The sequence below is a fragment of the Juglans microcarpa x Juglans regia genome, chromosome 6S, assembly GCF_004785595.1.
Source record: "Juglans microcarpa x Juglans regia isolate MS1-56 chromosome 6S, Jm3101_v1.0, whole genome shotgun sequence".
In the NCBI taxonomy this organism is placed as follows: domain Eukaryota; kingdom Viridiplantae; phylum Streptophyta; class Magnoliopsida; order Fagales; family Juglandaceae; genus Juglans; species Juglans microcarpa x Juglans regia.
The window spans coordinates 16,528,303-16,539,358 of record NC_054605.1 but is presented as its reverse complement, the minus strand read 5'-3'; the positions used below and the strand labels follow the sequence as shown (position 1 = coordinate 16,539,358).

The window sequence follows — 11,056 nt, the reverse complement described above, 5'->3', positions numbered from 1 at the left end:
TTTTTTTTTTTACAACTGCTCCTAATTTCTTCCTATTTTAAGGATCAGTTTCTCAAACATATTCCATACTTATTTAACTCGAAACGATTAAAATGGTCGGAAAGCAAGTTAATTCACTCATGTCGACATAGATGATCTTTAAATGTGATACATTTCCAGATTCTTAATTTGTGCGTATGTAGTTGATAGCCAAAGCTAATGCATAAGCATTACCTTCTCCTCCAGTGGAAGAAAATCATGCAAATTATTATTAATCCTAGTAATTATTGCTAGCTAGCGAGCTAGCTGCAGCAGGACATGGAAATATACATATATATAGCACCTCCAAATCGTAATCATGAGAGAGTTGCAGTTGCAGCGGCGGCGGTTGGGAGGTTTTGTTGGATGCGATTCCTTTGGCAGGGTTCCGTGGCTTCTCGTGAAGATGGAGGGGAAGGGAGACAACTGCTGCGACAAGTGGGGCACGAGGAGCGGGAGGACAACCACTCCTCGATGCACTGCGCGTGGAACCCATGCTTACACCTTACCAACACCCGAATGCCCTCTCCTTCCACGAACTCCGATAAGCAAATGGCACACTCGGCCTCCGCCCCAGCCAGATTCATCCCGACCGAGAACACCACCGTGGGAGCTGCCACCAATGGATCATCAACTGCATCTTTCTGCATGGAGGTCTTCCGCTGATGATGTTGTTGCTGTTCGTTTTGGGGAGGGCTGCTGTCAGGTGGTGGGTGACTGCGGCCACCACGTAGGAAGCAGCGGATGGCGGCATTGAGAGCCAGCGCACAGACGAGAGAGCAGAGGAGGAGGATGAGGACTATAGTAGCGTTTGCTTCAAAATCTCTGGAATTGGAGTAGGGCTGCCACCTGCAAGCATGTGCTTCGCATCTTGATGTTGTTGTTGGAGAAGAGGTTGGTGGAGAGAGATGTATTACATATTGAGTTGCTGCTGCCGCTGCTACTGCTGCTGGTTCTAGTTTTGGTATCGATCGCATTTGCTTCTGTCTTTCGATTGAGCTCGACGGCTGAAACTTAAGAAAGAGGGTAATCTTTCTGAGACTTTCAGGCCTTTGGGCTTTTGAGGTGAGGTAGGTACATATGCAGAGAGAGAGAGAGAGAGAGAGAGAGAGAGAGAGATTGCGTGGGAGTCAGATGGTGGTAATGGTATAATTAATTATATTCGTCACTGGGCATCAAGAGATGCATGCCGTACACACGAGGTTGTCACCATTTTACTTTTCGAATTTTCCTTTTTTTTTTTTTTTTTTAACTTCTCAGCTTTTTCGATTCATCATTCACGAATTTTGAGGTTGGATTCTATCTCATCTATTTTATTTTAAATAATTTTAAATTTTTAAAATTTGTATTAAATAATTATTTAATTATTATAATTTTTTGAAATTTTTAAATAAAACATAAAAAATAATTCATTTTTTTAAATTTTAAAATAACAATAATATTATTTTAATACTATTTATAAATTTTTCATCTTATCTCAATATAAAACAAGACCTTATGCTTGAAGTTTCGACTAAAATGAAAAAAAATAGATATATAAATGGATTAAGCTCTCTTCAAGATTTTGTCCGAACTTAAAAGTCTCAAGTGAAAGAGAAATAAACATGTGAAGTATGTCCTATTAACTTTATTACTCAGTTAATACTATTCGAAACATTTATGGTATATATATATATATATATATGCATCGATAAATATTGTAGGACTTAGTTTATATATCTATTTCTCTCATGCTTGAGATCTTGGTAATAACTTGAAGGAATCTTTTCCACATAAATTGGGTCATACTGATTAATTACTCATTTAATGTTATCCGAAATATTTGTACTACAATAAATATTATAGAACCCAATATTCATGTGTGTCTCTCCACTTAAAAACCTCAATTTTGACAAAAATTCAAGGAGATGTTTTACAAGAATCACTAACTATCTAAAGAAATTACTAACTTTACTAGGATACTGTAAAAGAGAAATATTACTTATCATCGCACACCGCATATTAATATGTGATTTATTATTTTTATCGACCTTCTATTTAAATACACATATTCACACATCAATATATGTGTATTTAAATAAAATTGTAAAAATAATAAATCACATATTGGTGTGTGATGTAGGGGATGATAAATATAATTTTTCTACTGAAAAGCTTGATGTTATAATGATACATTCCAAATCTTCTGGCCCTGTTTGGATAGTGAAAGTATCTTATTTCATCTCATCATTACAACTTTTATAAAGTCTCACATAAAATATAATAAAAAATTTAATTTTTTCAAATTTAAAAATAATAATAATATTAAAAATCAATTCAACTTTCATCTGAAACTATCTCATCTTATCTCACTATCCAAACTGCACCTTAATCTCATTCTCAAGGCACCGTAAACCTAACAAATTTTATGCTCCAATTAGGAGATAATTTAGAGACATTATGCCAAAAAGATTAAGGTTTGTATTCGCAACTCATCTCAACTCATTTTAACTCATCTCACTATTATTCATCAACTTTAACTTACAAATCTTACTACTATTCACAACTCATCTCAACTCATCTTCAAATTCTTAGAGTTCAATCTCTTTAGAAATAGATGACAAGTAATGCCTAACTCCAACTTCACAAAGAGCTCAATCAAAATAGAGTAATGATAGACATACAATCCTTTTTACATTCATGTTTTAAAAAGATGATATTTATGTACTAAAGTAAACTGTAATACTACTTTTATAAGTAGTTATTTTATAAAAATATATATATTTTTTATATAATTATATAAATGATTGTAATAAAAATTGCATGTCTATTATTTTCTGCCAAAATAATTATTAGATAATATACGTGGCAGGCATTCTGAACTTGCTACGTCAATTTTAATCTCTTTTAAGAATTTACCACGTTCGCATTCCTTGTAATTATATATATATATATATATATATATATATATATATATATATTAATTGTAACCACAATTGGGAGAACTAATTGGCCATTTTGCTTTTAATTAATTAACTCATGATTATTGGCACTTTCATAATCTCATGGTTGATTTCTTCTTTTATTAATTGTTCATTGAGGAGTAATGATCACCTGGAAGTGTGGTTAGCTGGGTAATTAGCTGCCTTCCAACTTCAAATATATATTCTTCTAGTACTGGACAATAGTCATAGGTTTCTTCTCTTGGTGTCCATTGTTTCCACAAATTATAGAATTTCACGTAAAAGAAAATGGAAAAAAGAAAGAAGAGCAATCATACACTTATAATTTGTTTTTATATTTTTTATACAATTATGTATTAAATTGAAGATATTTTATACAATCATGATTAGATGAAGGTCTCCTACCAAATGTGCCCACCAAATATACATATGACTAGTGCAGATGAGTTTTTTTTTTTTTATTCTTTTTATTTTTCTTTAAGTATTTTTTAAACATCTTTAACCATTAAGAAAAAAATAAAAAAATAAATATAAATTCACTAATAGTAACTTCCTTAACCATTAAAAAAATAAAAAAATAAAAATATATATATGAGTGGGCACATGCATTTGGTAGGCATATTTAGTAGTCATACTATCATTTTCCTATCCTCTTATATCATCCATCTCATTTTACATAATCTCATTTTAACATTCTAATTATTATTTAAATATAAATATTATTTAATTTTAAATCTCAAATTTTTTCATCTCATTATTAATTAATCATTACAACTTTTTCAAATTTATAAACAAAACACAAAAAAATAATTTAACCTTTTCAAACCATAAAATATAAATTATATTAAAAATTTATATTCTAACAATATTTTCACTTTATAATATTTTTATTCAACTTGCTATTTCTCTTTTCTCAAAACTTCATTAAATACCTTAACTCAAACAATTTCACTACTATTTACAAACTTTTTCACTACTATTCATAAATTTATTATCTAATCTCATCTCAACTAATATTTTTATTAGAGCCGTATGAACATTGCAAACTATTTCTTGATGAAAAGAACTTTTATTTTACGGTGTATACACCAGACCATTTACATTACTTAAATTCTAAGATTTAAATTATAAGATTTAAATTTTGACATTTATTTTTTAAATCAAATTATGGTGGTATATATAAATACCTTAAAATAACAATACTCTAATGAAAATTGATATATGTAATTATTTTTATTATTTTTTATAATAATAATTTATAAAAATAACATCATTTTACATAAATACCTTCAATTTAAAATATAATTATTTAAGAAATTATTAAAAAAAATTATACGTCTATCAGTTTTTTTTTTTTTAATTTATTAGCCGTTTATTGCTGTTTTGCATGTGATTCTATTTCAATTTGGAGGATTAGTTTTCTACTGTCAAAGCTGTGGGCACATGATCGATACTCTTACCCAATAACAATAACATGATAATAATGGCTAGCGTGGCCAATGGCTGTAAGATAATAATACTCTGTTCTTGGTAGAGAGAGAATAATATGTGTGGGTGAGTGAGGATTGAGAAAATGTTGGAAATGCATATATGCAGAAGAAGAGAAAGAAACTGAGGGTTCGGAGCTAAACGAGGCGGGTCAGTCTCCTTCAAACGCTCAACGGCTCAAACGATGCCACCGGCCATGTTATCTAGACCGGTTCCATCCTTCTCTCTCCTATCGAAAAGAATAAAGAAAGAGCAAATAAAGAAATAATAATATCCCCTGCCCTTTTTTTTTCCTTTTTCGTTTTCAGCACGTATATATGCTCACCACTCACCACTTCCTGTAATGGCGGAGGCTTTCCGCCTTTCTGTGTTATACATTATTCTATACTTTTAAGCCCCCTCTCTCTCTGGCCGCCTCCTTGTCTGCCCCAAGCTTCATTTATGTATTCTCTTTAAGTTTTATGATGTATATAGCTATTGCCAATAACTCTTAAAAACTAGAGAGAGAAAATAAAGGAGAACTCGAGTACCTAGGAGTTTCATGTTAACTTCATATGGTAGTAATCAATAACATTTCATCGTGAGAATCTGGGAGTCTTTAGCTGAGGAATCTGGGAGTCTTTTGCTGAGCATCACCTTCAGGTGTGCTTCTTCTCTTTTCTTTTTTTCTTCTTTTTTACAGAAAAGTTCCACTGCATGGATGTTTCCTGTGGGTTTCCCTTGAAAAAGGTTTGCAAATTCGTTTCTCGTTAGAGCTTTTTCAAGTATGAAGAAGGGGGCGCACCTTTTTCTGATTTTTGGGTTTTGATTTTCTTTTGAATTGGAAAGAGGTATGTTTCGAGTTTCCAGTTTCTGCATATTCTTGCTTTCCTTTGGTTGTAACTTATATCTACTCATCATGTCTTATTCGTTTCATTTTTTGTTTCACTTCAGTTCCTACAACGAACTAGCAGCTTTGCTTATAGAGGGATCTAGTGTTTGGTCGCTTTTTCTTGATATTTTACGTTACTTTTGTCTTTCAAGTTTTAATTTTTTTCAGGTTTTCAGCTGTTCTGTTCCGCTGCCATTGGCTTTTCGACTTCTTTTCTCTGTGAAACCTAATTGCCTTGCATTCATTAGTCCTTTCCTATCCGACTGACCGTCCCTGTTTCCTCCGTTTCATCTACATGTTCCTGCGAAACTTCGTCTTCTGTTTTCTTGATTTTCTTTTTTTCCCCATATAATGAATGTGGGTGGTAGAAGGTGACATGAGATAATGATTTTCGTGCTGTTTGTGATTTAATTGCCTAATTGATTCCTTTCCTTATTTTTGCTTTTGTTTTCCAAAAATCCAAAAGGAAACAAGAGTTGTTTGTAAAGAAAATGTTCAGCCTAGTGTCTTTTTGTCCATTGCAGCCTCCTCTGTTTCAAATACAATTTTCTGAAAAGGGAATAAAAAACACAAGTGAATAAATTCTCTTGTGATTTCTTTTTGTTATGGCAGAAGTAAATGGCAAAAGAGTACAGTGGATCCCCAAAAATTCATCAGCCGGAATCCAAGAGGAATCGCCTCACCTGGATCCTAGGGGTTAGTGCTCTCTGCATTTTGTCTTACATTATTGGGGCTTGGCAGAATACTTCTGCCCCCACAAATCTATCCGAGGTCTTCAATCATGGAGGCCGTAGCGATACTGGGTCGACTTCAGCAGGCAACAGTCAGCCATTGTCATCTTCATCCTCTGCATTGGATTTTCAAAGCCATCATCAAGTTGAAATGAACAACTCCGGGGGAGCCCAGAATTTCCCACCTTGTGATATTTCCTATAGCGAGTACACTCCTTGCCAAGATCCAGTGAGGGGAAGGAAATTCGATCGGGACATGTTGAAATACAGAGAGCGGCATTGCCCCAAAAAGGAAGAGCTCCTCCGTTGCCTTATACCTGCTCCTCCAAGATATAGGACACCTTTCAAGTGGCCTCAGAGCCGAGACTACGCCTGGTATGTTAATATTCCCCACAGAGAACTCAGCATTGAGAAGGCTGTTCAGAATTGGATTCAGGTCGAAGGTGACCGTTTCAGATTTCCTGGAGGAGGTACCATGTTCCCCCGCGGAGCTGATGCATATATTGATGACATTAACGACCTCATTCCTCTCAAAAGCGGAAATATCAGGACTGCCATAGACACAGGCTGTGGTGTAAGTACTACCAATGCTGTATACTACACTATGCTTTCATCCCATTTTGTAAATGTGGCTCTTTTTATGATTATCTCTTAATTTTTAAAGAAAATAATTCAAAAGTTGATGGGCAATGCTACCCATCGTTATGGAATAACAGTGAGATGATTGTGTAGTATATAGAATTTTCCAAAAGATATATATAAGTTATATGTGTTTTGTTGTAATTTATGACTTCTCAGCATAGATTAGATGGCAGGAAATTTGCTAATATGCTTTCCCCATGACTTCTATTTGTTGTGTGTATTAAGGTTGCAAGTTGGGGTGCTTACCTGTTGAGGAGGGACATCCTGGCAATGTCGTTTGCACCAAGGGACACGCACGAAGCACAGGTCCAGTTTGCATTGGAGCGGGGAGTTCCTGCTATGATTGGCATCATGGCCTCACAGAGGCTTCCTTACCCAGCGAGGGCATTTGATATGGCTCATTGTTCACGCTGCTTGATTCCTTGGCAGAAATATGGTGAGATTTTATAAATTGCAAAAGCTAAAACTCATCACACATCCTCTTTTATGCATGCAGTGAGTGAGAAAAGACGTGTATTCATCCGAGATGGTTTGATTTCTACAGATGGTATGTATCTAATTGAAGTGGACAGAGTTCTGAGGCCTGGTGGTTACTGGATTCTTTCCGGCCCCCCAATCCGCTGGAAGACATACTGGAGAGGATGGGAAAGAACTCAAGAAGATTTGAAACAAGAGCAAGATGCAATTGAGGATGTAGCCAAGCGCCTGTGCTGGAAGAAAGTGATTGAAAAGAATGATCTTGCAATCTGGCAAAAGCCTCTCAATCACATTGATTGCATTAAGAGCAAGAAAGTTTATAAAACACCACATATATGCCAGTCGGATGATCCAGACACAGCTTGGTACTCCCACAGCATCATCTTTCATGCATCATTCATTGCTTTGGTAATACAAAAACTATTGTGGTTGACTCTATTTAAATTCGCATCTTTTGTGCTGAAAAGGTACAGAAACATGGAAACTTGCATCACTCCACTACCAGAGGTAAGCAGCTCAGATGAAGTTGCTGGTGGGGCATTGGAGAAGTGGCCCCAGCGTGCATTTGCCATCCCTCCTAGAATTACTAGTGGATCAATACCAGGCATCACTGACGAGAAATTCCGCGAGGACAATGATCTATGGAAAGACAGGGTGTCCCATTACAAGGGGATCATTCCCCTATCCAAGGGACGGTACAGGAACATCATGGACATGAATGCCTACCTTGGTGGGTTTGCTGCAGCCTTGTCCAAATATCCTGTGTGGGTTATGAATGTGGTTCCTGCCAATTCGAACCAGGACACTTTAGGTGTGATTTATGAACGCGGTTTCATTGGGACTTACCAGGATTGGTGTGAGGCATTCTCAACATATCCAAGAACATATGATCTCATTCATGCGGGCGGTTTGTTCAGCATATATCAAGACAGGTAAAATCTTTGAGATACAACTGCACAACTGAACACAATATGCTTAATGATCTTTGGTCTTGTAATTTTGAACGTTGTGGTTGGCTTTGTGTTTGTGTATTGAAGGTGTGACATCACCCACATTCTGCTAGAAATGGATAGGATTTTGAGGCCAGAAGGCACAGTTATATTTAGGGATACAGTAGAGGTTCTTGTGAAGATTCAGGGTATTATAGATGGAATGAGATGGAAGAGCCAGTTTGTGGACCACGAAAGTGGGCCCTTCAATCCGGAGAAAATTCTTGTTGCTGTCAAGGCTTACTGGACCAGTGAAGCTGCGCAAAAACAAAGCTAGTTCCCCGGAGTTATTAGGTAGACTTGTGTTTTGCCAAAGCATTTGATTTTATATATTTTTTTGAGTTTTGCTAAAGCATACTGTTCCTATAAACATGGGAAACGGTTAGTTTTGCTTAGCCATCATGTATTTTGTTTACATGCTGTAATTGCAGAGAGTTGTTTCCATTTTATATTTCGTTTTATCATAATCATTACTGGCTTACGTAGAAATGCACAGGTCTGTATTTTGATGGAATGGGGCTGGACTCTTATGTTTCCAATATCTGCCTTATTTGATGGAAGTATATTACAAGGGCTGAAAAAGAAGGTTGTAGCACTAAAAAGGAAAATGCTTGAGTTATAACATTTGATACTACGTAAATATACAAATTGACGTGGTGAATTTTTGCCGAGAACTTGTGCATCTTTAGAATTAGTCAAAATTTTATTTTCAACACCCAGTGCTAATAAAAAAAAAAGGCGTGATACTAATGGATTGTTGTGTGATACGAGCACGTTAATCAATTTTGAAATATAAAATAAATAAAAATCATGAATGTCTTGTCCCTTTATGATGAGTTGTGCTACGGATCAGCCATTGTTCACGGTTGATCCGTAGCACACGTGACGTGTATATATATATATATATTTTAAAAAAATTCAAAATTGACGCATTTCAACCTCTACCCCCACCCGATTCCCACTCTAAGCCCACCCAGTCTCGCCGTGTGCCACTTGCAGTCATCGACTACCACCATCGTCAGCCTCCAGCCCCATTGTCGATACCGCTGATGCTCATGTATTCCTTCCTCGCCACGTAAATCTGTCAATTTACTTAGGAATAAATCTGTCAATTTACTTAGCCACTTAAAGTGTGTTTTGGATGATGCGTGTAGAGAGCCCGCTCCCAAGAATGATATTTGATGCAGTAGACATAGCAAAATCATACAAAAATATTGGTCTCTCTCTCATTCTTCTTGGCAAATGGAAGAACTGCATATCAACCACTGTCTGAAGGAGACAACTAACCCCACCAATTTCTATGGCTGCAAGTCATATTCCAGCCTGACACGGCAATGAAGTAAATAAAAAGATGCTGCATCTGCACGTAATTACTGTCAAAGGGAAGGTAACAAGTATATTTTAGATGGTTAGTCGAATTGCAATCATTTAATACAGTTTTCATTGGATCCCAAGGACTACCCATACATAAAAACCTTGTAGCCATTATTATTTTTTTGTTCTAGTTTTAGGAGCAAATGCTCATGGAGTATGTTTTCGGTAAGAGGAATAGTCAGGATTGTATAGCAGTAATTTTATAAATTAACGTAATTTTAGATGATCTGTCGGATCTATTTTACAATAAAAATAACTTTACAATCTGATAAATCGCATCAAACTACGTCAGTTTGTAATATTACTTTTATATAATTTTATTGTGATTAGTACATTTCTCTTTCGATAAAAATGCCGTCAAGGTTGGCGTAGTATGTGATCCGGTAGACTTGGAGGAGGTGGATCACCCAAAAAGGTCATTTTTGCATCATCTGTACCGGTGAAATATTTTAACCACAAAAGATTCTATAAAAATAAACTATAAACTAACATAATTTGATATAAAATTTTAGATTATAAAAATATTTTTGTTATAAATTATATATATCGTGTAATATCAAATCATTTTTAATATTTTGGATTGTCAGATGTCCCAATCTGTGGATCCGGCCCTAAGTATACATAAGAGCAATCACAAGAGTTGTGCTCTAGAGACTACAACAAAGGATGTAATCATGTAACACAATAATCCATTGCATTCGACCATTGAAGCCTGAAGGAGAACTCCATGGTGTTCATCAGTGTCAATGACGAAAGGACGTACACTCTATCTTACTTTCTCCCTAGAGCATTGCTACTCTGTCGCTCAAGTAGTACCACTCGGTATTATTACTAATTGTAAAATTAATTTTTTTTTTATTTTTTTATTCATATTTTTTTAATGTATTTAAATATTTTTAAAAAATAAAAAAATACATCATTACATTTAAAATCATTTTCTTCATTATTTGGTTAAAAAAAAAAAAAAAAAAAAACACCAAACAGTCAAACCGAGCAGTATACTTCAGGTAACATAGTAGAGTTTTCCTTCTCCATATACCATACGACACCTTCTATGGAGAGGTAAACGCAATGGGAAAAGGAAAAAGGATGTACAGAGGAATATTAGATACATACTTACGGCATGTAAATTTTATCATTAAAAAAATAATTTTTTCATTTGAATTTTAGATTTATCGACTTTATTTGAAAGGAGTGTATAAATTTTACATATTCTAAGACGGTCAATATCATTTCTTAAAAAAAAAATGAGGATAAATCAAAAAAGCTACCATGTTAAAGAGATTTAGGACAAGTTTGGGAAGTAAGATGAGAAAAATTTTGTGAATAGTAATAAGATAATTTATGAATAGATTTTTTATGAAATTTTAGAAAATGAGTGAGAAAATATTGAATAAAAAATATTATAAATATAAATATTGTTAGAAAATAATTTTTTAATATTATTTTTGTCTGAAAATTTAAAAAAGTTGAATTGTTTTTTATTTGAAAGTTTGAGAAAATTATAATAATTAATTTGAAAGT

At 34.5% G+C, this 11,056-nt stretch overlaps 2 protein-coding genes across 3 annotated transcripts; one reads left to right on the top strand and one right to left on the bottom strand.

Annotated features, from left to right (window-relative positions):
* Positions 1-230: 230 nt before the first annotated feature.
* LOC121237218 (RING-H2 finger protein ATL79-like) lies at positions 231-1,137 on the bottom strand. Its single transcript, XM_041133852.1, has one exon. It carries the CDS (start codon positions 993-995, stop codon positions 336-338), a length of 660 nt encoding a protein of 219 aa, XP_040989786.1. The 5' UTR covers positions 996-1,137; the 3' UTR covers positions 231-335.
* Positions 1,138-4,720: 3,583 nt separating this feature from the next.
* On the top strand, positions 4,721-8,647 carry LOC121236442 (probable methyltransferase PMT18). Of its 2 annotated transcripts, XM_041132870.1 has the most exons (6): positions 4,721-5,090; positions 5,932-6,624; positions 6,918-7,128; positions 7,237-7,534; positions 7,637-8,101; positions 8,207-8,647. In XM_041132870.1, exons 2-6 carry the CDS (start codon positions 5,938-5,940, stop codon positions 8,433-8,435), a joined length of 1,890 nt encoding a protein of 629 aa, XP_040988804.1. In that variant the 5' UTR covers positions 4,721-5,090; positions 5,932-5,937; the 3' UTR covers positions 8,436-8,647. The 2 variants fall into 2 exon arrangements, with proteins under 2 accessions (XP_040988804.1, XP_040988805.1); XM_041132871.1 differs by lacking the exon at positions 4,721-5,090 and having other exon boundaries at positions 5,137-6,624.
* The last annotated feature ends 2,409 nt before the right edge of the window (positions 8,648-11,056 follow it).

Bases quoted from the DNA above. Each gene is read 5' to 3' on its own strand.
- LOC121237218 (XM_041133852.1), bottom strand. From the start codon at position 995: ATGCGATCGATACCAAAACTAGAACCAGCAGCAGTAGCAGCGGCAGCA.
- LOC121236442 (XM_041132870.1), top strand. From the start codon at position 5,938: ATGGCAAAAGAGTACAGTGGATCCCCAAAAATTCATCAGCCGGAATCC. The intron at 6,625-6,917 runs GTAAGTACTACC...GTGTGTATTAAG, and splicing joins CCATAGACACAGGCTGTGGT to GTTGCAAGTTGGGGTGCTTA. The intron at 7,535-7,636 runs GTACTCCCACAG...TGTGCTGAAAAG, and splicing joins GATGATCCAGACACAGCTTG to GTACAGAAACATGGAAACTT.